The 16,116-nt window shown below is 43.8% G+C and overlaps 1 protein-coding gene across 1 annotated transcript in view; it reads left to right on the forward strand.

Annotated features, from left to right (window-relative positions):
- LOC308384446 (class I histocompatibility antigen, F10 alpha chain-like) overlaps positions 1-8,646 on the forward strand; it is a gene marked incomplete at its 5' end in the record, with an annotated part of 28,654 nt that extends 20,008 nt beyond the window's left edge. Inside the window, 6 exons of the mRNA XM_080863013.1 lie at positions 4,786-5,064; positions 5,504-5,797; positions 7,137-7,232; positions 7,383-7,400; positions 7,554-7,594; positions 7,811-8,646. Coding sequence (XP_080719139.1) covers positions 4,786-5,064; positions 5,504-5,797; positions 7,137-7,232; positions 7,383-7,400; positions 7,554-7,576 — 710 coding nt within the window. The 3' untranslated portion in view covers positions 7,577-7,594; positions 7,811-8,646. The remainder of the gene's footprint in view (positions 1-4,785; positions 5,065-5,503; positions 5,798-7,136; positions 7,233-7,382; positions 7,401-7,553; positions 7,595-7,810) is intronic.
- Between the last annotated feature and the right edge of the window lie 7,470 nt (positions 8,647-16,116).

Raw genomic sequence — 16,116 nt, forward strand, 5'->3', positions numbered from 1 at the left:
GACCGGTGCAGCGTCCGCATTACTGCAGCTGCAGCCCCAATCCGTCTGTCGATCTCCGGCTCCCTTCTCCCATCACTCGCGAACAAGACCCCGAGATACTTGAACTCCTCCACTTGGGGCAGGAACTCATCCCCGACCCGGAGTGGGCACTCCACCCTTTTCCGGCTGAGAACCATGGCCTCAGATTTGGAGGTGCTGATCCTCATTCCCGCTGCTTCACACTCGGCTGCGAACCGCTCCAGTGCGAGCTGGAGGCCCTCACCCGATGAAGCCAACAGAACCACATCATCCGCAAAAATCAGAGATGAGATTCTGAGGCCACCAAAGCGAAAGCCCTCCGCCCCTTGGCTGCGCCTAGAAATCCTGTCCATAAAAATTATGAACAGAACCGGAGACAAAGGGCAGCCCTGGCGGAGCCCATCACCCACCGGGAACGAGTTCGACTTATTGCCGGCAATGCGAACCAAGCTCTTGCAACGGTTGTATAGGGATCGAATGGCCCGTAGCAATGGGCCAGACACCCCATACTCCCGCAGCACCTCCCACAGGACACCCCGAGGGACACGGTCGAATGCCTTCTCCAAGTCCACAAAACACATGTAGACTGGTTGGGCAAACTCCCATGCACCCTCAAGTATCCTCGAGAGGATAAAGAGCTGGTCCAGTGTTCCGCGACCAGGACGAAAACCCCATTGTTCCTCCTGTATCCGAGGTTCGACTAGCGGACGAACTCTCCTTTCCAGCACCCTGGCATAGACTTTCCCAGGGAGGCTGAGGAGTGTGATCCCCCTGTAGTTGGAACGCACCCTCCGGTCCCCCTTCTTAAAGATGGGGACCACCACCCCGGTCTGCCAGTCCACAGGTACTGCCCCTGATCTCCACGCAACATTGCAGAGGCGTGTCAACCAGGACAGCCCTACAACGTCCAGAGCCTTCAGGAACTCGGGGCGGACCTCATCAACACCAGGGGCTCTGCCACCAAGGAGTTGTTTAACTGCCTCAGTGACCTCGCCCCCGGAAATTGGCGGGTCATTCCCCTCATCCCCAGACTCTGCTTCCTCCTCGGAAGACGTGTCAGTGGGATTAAGGAGGTCCTCGAAGTATTCCTTCCACCGCCTGACAATTTTCTCAGTCGACGTCAACAGCGCTCCGCCAGCACTATACACAGTGCAGGTAGAGCACCGCTTTCCCCTCCTGAGACGCCTGACGGTTTGCCAGAATCTCTTCGAGGCAGTCCGAAAGTCTTTTTCCATGGCCTCTCCGAACTCCTCCCACACCCGAGTTTTTGCTTCAGCCACTGCCCGAGCCGCATTCCGCTTGGCCTGTCGATACCTGTCGGCTGCCTCCGGAGTCCCACAGGCTAACCAAGCCTGATAGGACTCCTTCTTCAGCCTGGTGGCTCCCTTCACCTCTGGTGTCCACCATTTGGTTCGGGGATTACCACCACGGCAGGCACCAACCACCCTGCGGCCGCAGCTCAATGCAGCAGCTTCGGCAATGGAGACGCTGAACATGGTCCATTCGGACTCGATGTCCCCAGTCTCCCTCGGAATGCTGTCGAAGCTCTGCCGGAGGTGTGCGTTGAAGATCTCGCGGGCTGGGGCCTCTGCTAGACGTTCCCAGCACACCCTCACTACGCGTTTAGGTGCACCAGGTCTGTCCAGTGTCCTCCCCCGCCACCTGATCCAACTCACCACCAGGTGGTGATCAGTTGACAGCTCAGCCCCTCTCTTTACCAGAGTGTCCAGAACATATGGTCGCAGGTCTTGTGATACGATTACAAAATCGATCATCGACCTACGGCCTAGAGCATCCTGGTGCCACGTGCACTTATGGACACTCTTATGTTCGAACAGGGTGTTCGTTATGGCCAAACTGTGATTAGCACAGAAGTCCAATAACAAAGCACCGCTCGGGTTCAGATCAGGGAGGCCGTTCCTCCCAATCACGCCCCTCCAGGTCTCGCTGTCGTTACCCACGTGAGCATTGAAGTCTCCCAGCAGGACAACAGAGTCTCCAGGTGGAGCACCTTCCAGCACCCCCCCCAGGGACTCTAAGAAGGCTGGGTACTCTGAACTGCCACTCGGCGCATAAGCACAGATGACAGTCAGGACCCGTTCCCCGACCCTAAGGCGCAGGGAACAAACCCTCTCGTCCACCGGGAAAAACCCCAACGAACCGGCAGCAAGCCGAGGGGATATTAGAATACCCACCCCAGCCCGCCGCCTCTCACCAGGGGCAACTCCAGACTGAGACAGAGTCCAGCCCCTCTCCAGGAGACTGGTTCCAGAGCCCAAGCCATGCGTAGAGGTGAGCCCGACTATATCTAGCCGGTACCTCTCAACCTCACGCACTAACTCAGGCTCCTTCCCCGCCAGAGAGGTGACATTCCATGTCCCTATTGCCAGTCTTGGCAGCCGGGGGTCAGTCCGCCAGGGCCTCCGCTCCTGGCCGCCACCCGACACACAATGCACCCGACCCCTATGGCGCCTCCTGCGGGTGGTGGGCCTGCGGGAGGATGGGCCCATGTCTCCTCTTCGGGCTGTAACCCTTAACATAAATTTTTAAATCACTAAAATTGTCAGTTTCTTGTCTCTTTATGATCACCCTCATCCAGCTGTTAGCTGTGATGCTGGGAGCTCTTTATAAACGAGGACTGAGAGGAGCAGCGAGAGTTTGAGTCAGACCAACGAGCTGAGCACCGATGCTTCCCCCCCCTCTGAGTTTGATTCTTCCTCCTGGACGTACAGATCGTCCCACCCAGCCTGTTAGCAAAGAAACATCTGGATGCTGTAATTAGAGAAAACGAACAGGTGTAGCGCTCAGGATGGAGGCGGGGCTTCTGATCAGCTGTTTGAGCCAGTTTATCTTAAATGTGCCGTTTAAAGTGTGGAAATCTGAAACATTCAGCCCACCGTTTACATCGAGTTCATACGAGCTGTTTTTCTAATGTGACGTCTCCTGTTTGTCCACATGAAGCTGAAGAGCAGCCTGTCAGTGTCTTTGATGGTTTATTATTGAGCTGACGCTGCGTCATTGAGACCAGAGCTTCTGCTTCGGTCACAAACTCGTCCTCTCAGTGAAAGAGCTGAGTTTGTTTTTATTCTTCCTATAGGCGAACATTTAGATTCATCTTTTGATCCTCAGTGATGAATCTTCTTAAATATGGAAGCTGTTTTTATTAATCAAGATGCTACAAAGGTCCGATTGGGAGCATCTGTGATGAGTTCACATTCGTTCATATTCAGGTGAAGCTTTGGAGAAACTGTTCACTGCGTCAGCTCAGACTCCAACTTCATTCGTCTAAATTGGAGCGGCGGCGTTAGCGAGCCGCGCTGCGATTAACTCTCTGCCGGTGACGCAGATCCTTTTACGTCACTTGATTTTACACGTCTGATAAAAGCTGAGCCGCTAACAGGAAGAGGCGGAGCAGTCTCGTCCGATTCCTCTGCGCAGGTTAAATCTGGGGATGGAGCGCCATCAGTTTGTTCCAGCTGTTACTGTTTGGAGTTTGGACTGAAGCAGAGAAATAATGAGTGAAGCTACATGAGTTTAAAGATGAAACGATGCTCCGCCGATCAAAGGCTTTGTAGAGGTTTAAAAACAGGATGAATCGTTACTGCTCGTCATCTCGGGATAATCCAGGTTATCTAGAGCGAGTCTGACACTGTTTGTTGTGTTTTTGTGCCTGAAACCTGATTGAGTCCAGGATCATCTTTACTCTGCAGCTGCAATAAAAGCAGAAACTTGGTAGTTATTGTTGCATAAACAAACTGGACACCAACTGTTGATCGATCTTTCTTAGGCTTAGGAGTTGTTGTAGTTAACGTTTGAGTCATGGTGGTGGATAGCTGTTCATTTTTTAACCCTTCTGTGAAGACTTCATAAAGTAAAGGAGACGACTCGTTAGAGAAGGCTTTGGGAAATTCAGAAGTCAGACCATCAGCACATGGTGGATCCACAGCCGCTTCCTGACAGCATCCGCACATGCATCAGATAGTGTTGCCCGTCAACTCCTTCGCCACCTGTTGATCCTCTAAACCATTTCCTGTGGTCTCTCTCTCTCTCCTCCTCCTCACTGCCTCCAAAGCATGTGCTGTAAGATGTGTGGGCAGGACATCAAAACGCCTTGATGATCTCACTAGCGCTGCACTCCTGGGAGCGCTACCAACCAGTTAACCTGGTGACGTAATGATTGATGTAACAACCAACCACACGACAGCAAGACGGAAAATTACTATAAACAATTATCACTTTTAATCAAACGTTTTTCTTAAAATAAATCACAACGCTCTTCATTTTGTGTAAAAGCTGTAAAATGTGCTGTTTTGTGTATTTTTTAAGTGTAGATATTTCCTCACTTTAACCCACAAAACTCACAGTGACTAAATCTTCAAGTTAAAACCTTTAATCAACTTTCCCTTTTACAAAATAAAGAAGACAAAGTAAATTAAAAATACTGATGCTTATCTCCAAAATCATCCACAGTACAGACATAACTACATGATCACAGTTGGCCCTGTCGGCTCATACATGTAACTCTACATGTTTATATAAAGAAAACACATGTGAGGATGCACGGAGCTGTTTCTCATGGCTCAGAGCAGCGATGTTATAAAAGCAGGAATGAGTCCTCGTGTCGCCCTCACCTGTAGACTTTCTGCAAGAGAAAATAAATCAACAGTCACATAAAATTTCAAAGATCTGCTGGATACCCTGTTCATTTTGTCAAGTGTGACAGGATGGGAAGTTAAATCGCTTATCTTTGTTTCTGTTTTCTCTCAGGTTTTCACCTTTACCAGTGGATGTACGGCTGTGAATGGGATGATGAGACTAATGAGGTGAAAGGATTTGAACAAGATGGTTATGATGGAGAAGACTTCTTATCATTCGACATGAAGACAGAAACATTTATCACTCCAGTACCGCAAGCTATTGTCACCAAACACAAGTTGGAAAGTAACAGAGGTTTTATTGCACAGAAGGTGAACTATTATACCCAGATTTGTCCTGAGTGGCTAAAGAAGTATGTGAGCTATGGGAGGAGTTCTCTGATGAGAAAAGGTAAAATCACCTGTCTAGCTTTAGTGTAAGGAACCAATGCATTGTCATCCTAATGTGTTTTATAATACAGCTTTGTATCATACACCATTATGAAAAAGGTCTTCATTACCATTGGTGCTCTGAGGCTCAGTGCACTGCTATACTGTGCTTAGAAATAATGTCTCTCATTTGTGTTCTGTTGTGACTTTTTGTCTTTCCAAGAACCTAATTACCAGCCTTTATAATTTACTTCTCACTCCCTTTACATATAGCTTATGTCTTTATTCACTTTTGTACTATTCCCCTCCATCTTAGTTATAATTCACAAGGCATTTATATGAAATTGTTTAACTAAGGCTTTCAAACTGCATTGCATCAAGCAGAAAATGTAATATTAGTGTCACTGAAATAATAATAATAGTAAGAAGAATAATGAAATTTATTTCTCTTTACTCTCCAGTTCTTCCTTCAGTGTCTGTCCTACAGAAGACTTCTTCCTCTCAATTTCACTGCCACGCTACAGGTTTCTATCCAAACAGAGCTGAGATGTTCTGGAGGAAAGATGGAGTGGAGCATCATGAGGGTGTAGTCAAAGGAGAGATTCTTCCCAACAATGATGAGACCTTCCAGATGAGTGTTGATCTAGATCTTTCATCAGTCACACCTGAAGACTGGGACAAGTATGACTGTGTGTTTCAGCTCTCTGGTGTGAATGAGGACATCGTCACCAGACTGGACAAAGTAACCAAAAAAGGTAATCTACAAAATAAACTCTTTATTAAGTACATCACATATATTTTTTCTTCAGGCCTGTTTTGTTATTCCATGTGCACGAAAACCTGATGATGAAAACTACGATCATTTTTCTGTTTATCTGTAAGTTTGTCTAGGTCTATCTGAGCTCTGGGCCATGTTTTCACATATTTGTATCTTTTTTGTGACATTATTAGAAACACTAAAGACAGTGTGGCAGGGTGTAAATTTTCTGGTCACTGTAAATGCCCTGGTTCAGATCAAGAGGAGATCTCGCAGGACGACATCCATCATCTCATTAGGACAATGACCTGACATTGTCAGCTATGTATACAAGGACATGGGGGCATAAAAAGTACTGAGTACAATTTTGAGATGCTGCAAAGCAATTTTGGCAAAATGGCCTAGCTTGCCACATTTTTTTTTTTTTGCTTATATTTTGAGAGCGTCTTTAAATTTAGCCCTCTGTAGGTCGATAGGTTGAAAAATGGGTCTGTGCGGCGTAACCCATCTGTCCAAAGCAAATTTCTCCCAAGGGAGATAAATAAAGAGACTTTAAACTTCGAACAAATGTAATTTCCATTAAACAACATGGCATTTTTTCATTTCTAACACATTACCCAGTCCATATCATTATAGATATACAGCATGATGTTTCCCCATTGAGATGTTTTTGAAGTGTTCCTTTTATTTATTTATTTAGTTAGTTAGTTATTTATGTTTTAGCAGCATATTTTTCTGGTTTAAAAAAACATAAGGCGCCCCGGAAGCCTATGTGAAATGGACTCAGCAGCTTTATCGTAACGTCTCAAGCCCGGTCCGATGTTCAGCGGAACATCACCAGCCTTCCCGATTACCGTTGGCATTTAGCAGGGCTCGGCACTCTCGCCCCTGCTGTTCACCCTCTGTATGGACACCACGATGGCTGACCTGCAATCACCACATCCATGGAGCTTTCTGTATGCAGATGATGTGTGCCTATCAGAAACAGAAAACTGAATCAGACACTTCTTCTTCCTAGAAGTGGAAGAAGGCGTGCAAAACAGCGGACCCTGCATCGTGGGATTAGAACCACTAGAAAGAAGAAGAAGATTATTCTGTTCTCAATTAACAAAAGAAACTTGCTTTTAGGTGTCTTCACAGCTGCAGCAAAACTGATCTATTTGGATGAAGTTATTTTATAAATTTAAAAAAAACCTGTATTGTTAGAATGTTTTTGTTCTAGCACTTTAAGATTTTTTTTTATATTTCTTTTATCTCAAAGTGATCATGATTTATGATTTTAATCCGAATATCCGTCGGTCAAACTGTAATATAAAATGTAGATGTTTTGGTTTCAGAATTTCCAGTTGGTGTTGTTGTTGGTGTCATCACAGGCCTGTTGCTCCTGGCAGTCTCCATAGCTGGAGTCTATATGTGGCAAAAGAAGTATAAAGGTGACAAACAAAACACATTTGCAGCATAAAGTTAATTTTACTTCCTATATGGCTGTATCATTTTGTGTTAATGTTTAGTTTTAGACCAGATAACATTTTTATGTCCTTTATTCTTGACTAAGTTACTTTATTACTCTCACTGTTTTTCAGGATTTAAACCTACTAATAGTAAGTATTTTACATTTTGATTTTTTTTAGCATATTTAGGTGCTAGATTTGATCTTATTATTATTATTTTTTGTATATGTATAAAGTATAACTTTGAGAAAAAAATATTTTTCTCTTTGAATTCATTCTCATTTTCACATATTTTGTTTTAAGCTTCTGACACTTCATCAACTTAAGATTCCGAGCAAAAGAAAGTGAGTTCATTGTCACAGCACACCAAACTTTACAGTAGTGGCATCTCTCAAACTTTTTTTTTGATGAAATCCTATTTTCATGTATGTAGTTTTTTATTGTGTGATTTGAAACAACTAAATATAAATGAGCCAGATTTCAAGTAGAAATTGAACGCTGAGTAACCACATTATGGTACATCTATCAGACTCAGTATTTCTTTTCTCTTTTTTTGACAGTAGGTGAAGAGCAGAAGATGATGAAAGACAGCACATGAAAATAACGAATGAATGCGCCATCACAAACTCAGTTTTTGTTCGATTTTTGAAATGTACTCTGCTGATTGTTTTATCTTAGATCATCATTTGCAAAGTTCACATAATTAAGATATTTAATAGTCTTACCTCAGGGGTTAAGATTATTAAATGCAAACTGCTTCTTTTTAAATGCAGTTGCATAGATGCTTTAGAGAGGGATGATTACAGGTGCTATCTGATAAAGATATGGAGAAAGGATCTAACAAAAACCGGTTTCTTTTCTTTCTTCACGTAGGTAAACATAATCTTGTTTACACTTCTTGTCCTTATGACAGAAAAACAAATGTAGAAATGAAAATGTGTTATATTTGGGTTATACACCACTCATTTAGGATGCTGATGTATCATTGCAGTAATGATCTTAAATCTGTATAGCTATGTTGTTGTGTATTTGGTGGGGTTTCTTTTGTTTTAGAAATTATGTTATTTATGTCATCCTAAACTTCATAATCTAGTATCATATGAGAAATCTTACTCAAAGGACATATTAATGAAAATTTCTCTCGATGTTTATTTTATTAGTGTCTATTGTCATTTTTGATTGTGATCTATTCATTAGTTTGTCTGTGATGCTGGAATTATTCAGGTTGCTGTACATACAACAAATGTAGAAACAACATTTCGAAATGTTGTAACCTGCACAGATTTTGGGTTTATAAATAAAAAGTATATGACAGCCTAAGTGTTATGTAAGAGCTATCAATTTATTTGTTGGTTCATAACTTGTTGTCCTTAAGGAATATTTGAATAAAAATGAGCTTTCAGTTCAAGTGTCTTCCCTGCTTGCCCTGATCAGCAAAAACCTGAGTAGTCCAGTTATCTTATCAGTCACACCTGTTAACAGCAGTTCTCTGCAAGATCATGCACTTCTTAATCTGGGATGATATTAGAATATCAGAAAAATAATTATAAAGAAAATTATAGTCATTTAAATCACATGTATTATACTTATCTAAATAACCCACTCTGAGCTAATGCCGATTTTGTTTCATCTTTTAAGGAGAGAGAACTGATACACTCCAGGCCTGAAGCTAGCCTCATCTCTGTGTTCCATACTCGCTGTAAATCCAAGTCTTGACTCTTTATGCCAACACTGCAAAAATGATCAGATGAAAAGCAAAGTAATACAAAACCAATCTGCAGGTTCACAAATGGGACACTGGTCAGTCCCTCTAGTGTCTCTACTGGACAATCTTCAGAAATGCTAATCCCACAGAAGACAAAGTGGAAGAACCCTCAAATCTCTTCTTCAAATCCTCTTTGAAATCGACACAATTTAATCAACACAACTTTCTTTCTATAAAATCAAATATTTTAGGAGTCAGCCCTTCAGATAACAGTGGGTCCTGTGTGTCACCATTCTGCACTACAAACTCTGAGGCTTAATTTTAGAATCATTCTTATCTTTATATTTTTTTATTCATTATACTGATTAACTTAAACACACACACATATTTATATATATCATAATCCATATCCATAAAAATTATGAGCAGAATCTGTGACAAAGGGCAGGCCTGGCGGAGCCCATCACCCACCAGGAGCGAGTCTGACTTATTGCCGGCAGTGTTGGGAAGGTTACTTTTAAAATGCATTCCACTACAGAATACAGAATACATGCCCCAAAATGTATTTTGTAACGTGTTACGTTACTCAATGAGTGTAACGTATTCTGAATACTTTGGATTACTTAATATATTATCATGCTTTTTACAACTACATGAATGTACTATTGCTGTGTGATTTATTACTATTACTGAAGGTCCGCAGCTCCGAACTGTAGTAAAGAGACCTCTGGATAATACGTTAGGTTCCGTGTCGGGCTCATAGCTGAAAAATAGCTTTACTTTGTTGTCTCGGTCAACTTTGCTTGTGAGAGACAGAGAGAGGCGGAGGAGGAAAACACGAACACAGTGTACAGTCTTAATTGCGTACTTACAACTGGGCTCGTCAGGCACTCTTTTTGGCTGCAGTGGTTATTATATTTACATGCTTCCATCTCCCGTTTCTGACAACTCCTACTTTTCCACTCTCCTTTTTCTCCCTCCTCGCGCTCAGAGACACATAACGGGTATGGCAGTCCATTCTCGCTGCAGCACCGACTACACTGCCCATGAGGCTACATTCTTTAGGGGCTATGTAGCATTCTGCCTATTGCCTTCATATTAAATCATTTTTAAAAATATTTCTTCATGTCATTATGAGACGCAAGACTGAGACACAGGTATTAGGGCCTCTTAATGCGTGTTTTGTTTGGGTTTCCACTGGCGTGGAATTACCAAAAATAGAGAAGGTATAGCCTAAACATATTGTGGCGAGCTCAGACAAGGAGTAAATAGAGGTGTCGTTTGGTGTTGCTTTCCAGAGTTGCCAGGGAGCACAGCTGTTTATTTTGCAACAGAAACACACCGCCACTCTACATTTAGGCACGTCAGGTCTGTCCAGTGTCCTCCCCCGCTACATGATCCAACTAACCACCAGGTGGTGATCAGTTGACAGCTCAGCCCTTCTCTAAAACATATGGCCTGAGGTCTGGTGATTCGATTACAAAATAGATCATCGACCTGTGGCCTAGAGTGTCCTGGTGCCACGTGCACTTATGGACACTCTGGCCAAACTGTGGTTTGCACAGAAGTCCAATAAGTCCAATAACAAAACACCGCTGGGGTTCAGATCCGGGAGGACATTCCTCCCAATCACGTCTCCTCCAGGTCACCTCCAGGTCTCGCTGTCATTGCCCACGTGAGCATTTAAGTCTCCCAGTAGGACAACAGAGTCCCCAGGAGGAGCACCCTCCAATACCCCACCCATGGACTCCAAAAAGGCTGGGTACTCTGAACCGCCACTCGGCGCATAAGTGCAGACGATGGTCAGGACCCATTCCCCGACCCGGAGGTGAAAGGAACAAACCCTCTCGTCCACTGGGAGAAACCCCAACATACCGGCAGCAAGCCGAGGGGATACCAAGATACCCACCCCAGCCCGCCGCCTCTCACCAAGGGAAACTCCAGACTGAGACAGAGTCCAGCCCCTCTCCAGGAGGCTGGTTCCAGAGCCCAAGCCATGTGTTGAAGTGAGCCCGACTATATCTAGCCGGTACCTCTCTACCTCACGGACTAACCCAGGCTCCTTCCCCACCAGAGAGGTGACATTCCATGTCCCAATTGCCGGGGATTGGTCCGCCAGGACCTCCGCTCCTGGCCGCTGCCCGCCTCACAATGCACCCGACCCCTACGGTGCCTCCTGCGGGTGGAGGGCCTGCAGGAAGATGGGCCTTTTTCGGGCTGTGCCCCGCTGGGCCTCATGGACTAAGGCCCGGCCACCAGACACTCATGCTCGGGCACCCTCCCTGAGTCCTCTGGCTGGACCCCACACAAAGACAAAGATGGTGCACAATGAATCTCAGTGACTTACAGTAATGTGCTTGTCATTTAGTTTTTTATTTGTTTTTGTAATCTACATTCAGACTGTTGTTGACAGAAGGCAACAACAGTTGCCTCAAGGCACTTAATATTGTAAGGTAAAGACCTACAGTAGTAAAAAAAAAACAGATAACCCAAACAATCGTATGACCCTTATGAGCGAGCACTTTGGCAACAGTGGAAAGCAAAGAACTGCCTTTTGAGGGCAAGAAACCTCTAGCAGAACCAGGCTCAGCTACACTTTACGTATCACTCTGAGGCAGGATGCCAAAATGTTGATTTTCAGTAGAATCCAGGAGAGAAGAAGGACAACTTCTGTTTAAGTAAAAACCCTTAGTGATCCCTTATATGTCAGGGGTAAGGATGGGAATTGATAAGAATTTAGCGATTCCATTATCAGTATCACTTAACGATTCAATTCCCTTATCGATTGTCATTGGCTCATTGCCACCAACATCTCTAAGCAGCATATTAAAGACATTACATTCATGCAAATTAATTACATAATAGAGTAAAATAGAATAGAATGCCTTTTATTGTCACTATAGACATTAAATTCCATTCTTTTGAATTCTTTTGGCGACAGTGAAAGAGTTCCGACTCAGAGTGGTCAAAGCTTAAAAAATGATCTTTATTTTACATTTCCGGAAACGGAGAACTGCAGACACGAGCACGTACCCCAGTTCTGAAAACCTTGCAAGCTAAAATACGTATATATAGTTCTGCTACATCACACATAGTTTCGATAAAAACAACTCTGGAGTGCACTCTGCTTAGTTTCACTTTCTGTCTGCACCTCCTGTGCTCTGCAAAAGCATGCAGTTTCCTGTCAGCCTGCGACCTAGTTTATACTCAGAGTTGGCCTTTCTTAAACTAAAAGCAAACTATATTAAAAACAAGTAACAATAAGCACTAAGAATATATATTTATTTCGTAACAACATGTACAATGAGATACTCTGTATCTCCTACTCAGTGGATGTGGGAAAAGAAAGGGGGGTGAGGTGCACAGTTCTGCAGCATTATATACATATGAACAGTATTCAAAAATATAAAATGTACAAATCAGGAAAAAAATTAATTGTGTTATATATTTACAGTGTGGGTTATTGCACATAAATTAAGTATTTCACAGTGGTGGTGTAGTATGTGTATAGAGTAGGGGTGCAACGATACTCGTATCGATATTGAACCGTTCGATACAGTGCTTTCGGTTCGGTACGCATATGTATCGAACAATACAAAATAAATTTTTAATTTATTTTATCAACTTTCCTTCTGACGGTGCTGTCTGTGTTGAGCGCTCAGTGGATCTGCGCTCGACAGTGCAGCCTAGGCGGAGTAGTCGAACGCAGATTCACTGAGCGCAGGGCAAGCTAGCGAGACAGAAGTTAAGCTCTCCTTGCAACATGGCAAATTGAACCTCCCCCACCCTCATTCAGATCTGGCGTTTGGAATTATTTTGGTTTTCATGTGACGTATGACCCTGAAGGTAAGCGCGTCATGGACTAAAGTAAAACAGTATGTTGGATGTGCCACGCAATGCTCAATTACATGGGTGGGAGCTAGTGTGTTAGCGCAGTTAGCTCGTTAACGTGTTGGCCGTCCAGCCCCATGCACGGGGCGATCCGCGGTAGCTCGTTAACGGAGATTTGCTGTGTTGTGGCGTTAACGTCATTTCAACGAGATTTACGCTGACAGCACTAGTGGGAACACAACGAATATGACTGCACATTTACACCGACATCATCCTAGTGCAAAGACAAGTGGAAGCAGACAAAAACAGCAAGCACGCATGCTACAAACTTTACCCGAGTCATTTAGACAGCCGTTAGCACATGATTCTCCTTATGGGGACCTGATATGTTTAATATGCTGCTGAGAATATAGCCCAGAAGAAGCGTATAGTATAGCTTTTATTTTGGAAAGAGCCATTTCTCTGTAATAAACTCTCTTTTCCAAAGATGAGTGATTCCTCAATCAGATACAGGGCTCGCAAAATCGCTAGCCCGACGTCCTGGGGCTAGCGATTTTTCCAGTCGGGCTACCAAAATCTATCTCTGCCCGTCGGGCTATCGTAGGAAGGAAAAATATATGTCAATGCTTTTGCATTCTTTCGCAAATGTAGCTGGGTAATTATGTCATTGGCATCGGTGAGCCACTGTCAATATGTGACGTATTGAAATCGCGTTTGAATTTGCGCTTGTTTTTTACTTTCACTTTGCAATCGCGCGAACTGTGTGTAGAGAGCGACAGTACTGATTGGTGAATGATGATAATTTGTGCACCAATTCCTCTGACATCGTCTTATCAATCGTTAGCTTACTATGCAAACATGACAAGTGAAATCTCCCGCAGCAAGCTTAAACATGTGAGAGGTTGATCGCGCAGAGAATCGCTGAGCGTTATGTGAGTGCGTGTGTAAAAGCAGCAGGATATATATTGTAGCGGGTCAGGGCTGTTCGGGGTTCTGTTTGTACAGTTATGTTTTGTTTATGTTGCCATAGTGACGGGTGACGCCCTCTCGCTGCGACGGTGTGTCCTTCCGGGGTCAGAGGGCGCCCTGTGTGTTGTTGTTGTTGTTGCTGTGCTGTTGCCGCGCTGAGCAGTTAGCTAGCGGCAGTGTTCTTCTGCAGATGTTAATAAACGGCTGTGCTCCCTGGCTAGCTCACGGGAAGCAAGACCAAACGATACCTCCGTCTCCTCCTTGTCTGAGCTCGCCACATTGGTGTCAGAAGTGGGATGATGGTGGCACCCCATGTTCTGACCAGAGTGACTTTTTCCCCCGCCCGTCGTGACCGGCCGGTGCGCCAAAAGAAGGCACCTGGACATTTGCAGGACTTTGTGTGGGGTAATGGGGTCGTCGGGGACGACTGACCCCTTAGGTGGGGGCTATGTAGCGGGTCAGGGCTGTTCGGCTTTCTGTTTGTACAGTTATGTTTTGTTTATGTTGCCATAGTGACGGGTGACGCCCTCTCGCTGCGACGGTGTGTCCTTCCGGGGTCAGAGGGCGCCCTGTGTGGTGTTGTTGTTGCTGTGCTGTTGCCGCGCTGAGCAGTTAGCTAGCGGCAGTGTTCTTCTGCAGATGTCAATAAACGGCTGTGCTCCCTGGCTAGCTCACGGGAAGCAAGACCAAACGACACCTCCGTCTCCTCCTTGTCTGAGCTCGCCACAATATTTTAGTTCTGCTGAGCCAAATAAGACAGGTCAGGGTGAAGAAGTGACAGCCAAAGAAAAGCTTACCACAAAATGGAAAAGTTATGACAAATCAGACTATAAGGCAAAAAGAAAGTGCAGCTTTATGGTTTCATGGACAAAAGAATTTCTGTGGCTGCAATATGACAAGCGAAATAACCAGGGGTGCACATAAGTGGTCCGCAGGTGCGCATTCGATGTCAAAATAAAAAACGGGCACAAGATAAGAAGTTGCAACGCGTGTTTGCATACATAAGATTTTCAGGAGGAGGACAGACATTTGTTTAGAACTCTTAAAGATGTCGAAGAAGCAAGCTCCTTTAAGCAATTACTGTGATGTTCCTTCACCTCCAAAGAAATGTCAGAAGGAGTCCGAACCACAAAAGAAGCACGTATTCTCGGAAAAGTAGTTGCAGGAGGTGAGCTGGCTTCAAACAAATGATGAACGCACAGAGATGTGGTGCGGAATGTGCCGTGAAAATTTAATAAATGACAAATTAAAAAGGCATGAACATTTTTTTTGTATCGAAAAAATATCGAACCGTGACACCAAAGTATCGAACCGAACCGAACGTATCAGAACAATCACTTTTTGGCAGACTGAAAATGACATATTATCGGTATTAATGTTCTTTTAAAAGTTATTCAGCAGTTCTTGGAGACTGTTTGGGATATAATATATCACATGTAACCCTTCTGGAGGATATCCAACAATTTTGAAGCAGAAATATTGTTTCAGTGACAAGATATAGGCGGCAATCACTTTTTGGCAGGTTGGAAATTGCATATTATCAGTTTTATCGTTCCCTTAATGGTTATTCAGCAGTTCTAAGGGACTGTTTGAGATATAATGTGTCACATAGGACCCATCTGAATGACATGCAGCAAGTTTGAAGCAGAAATAGTATTTCATTAACAAGATATAGGCCACAATCACTTTTTGGCAGGCTGAAAATGGCATATTATCAATGTTAATGTTCCTTTACAGGTTATCCAGCAGTTCTAAGGGACTGTTTGAGATGTAATATTTGACATATGACCCTTCTAAATGACATCCGCCAAGTTTGAAGCAGAAATATTGTTTCAGTGACAAGTTATAGGCCACAATCACTTTTTGGCAGCTTGAAAATGGCATATTATCAGTTTTATAGTTCCTGTACAAGTTATTCAGCAGTTCTTGGAGAGTTTTTGGGATATAATATATCACATGTAACCCTTCTGGAATATATCCAACAAGTTTGAAGCCGAAATATTGTTTCAGTGACAAGTTATAGGCCACAATCACTTTTTGGTAGCGCTAAAATGCCATGTTCTCAGTCGTTATTCTGAACAAACAAGAAAGAGTCATGGTGATACTGGCACAATAGGTCTTTATTGTTTTAACTACTATTCGACAGTCTTATAACAAATATGACCAACGAGAGTAGACATACTAAACCTGTAGGCATTAATTATTCCATAATAATTAATTATTAATTATTATGCGTGTAGTCATTCGTGACTGCGCTACACACTGAAAGCAACCTTCTGATAAGCTTCATAATTCGGTTACAAGAAACGTTAAAGCTCCATAAATGCATACCTTTGCCTAATAACAAAGGCATAAATGTGT

Source organism: Rhamphochromis sp. 'chilingali', assembly GCF_963969265.1.
Source record: "Rhamphochromis sp. 'chilingali' genome assembly, chromosome: 17".
Lineage (NCBI taxonomy): Eukaryota > Metazoa > Chordata > Actinopteri > Cichliformes > Cichlidae > Rhamphochromis > Rhamphochromis sp. 'chilingali'.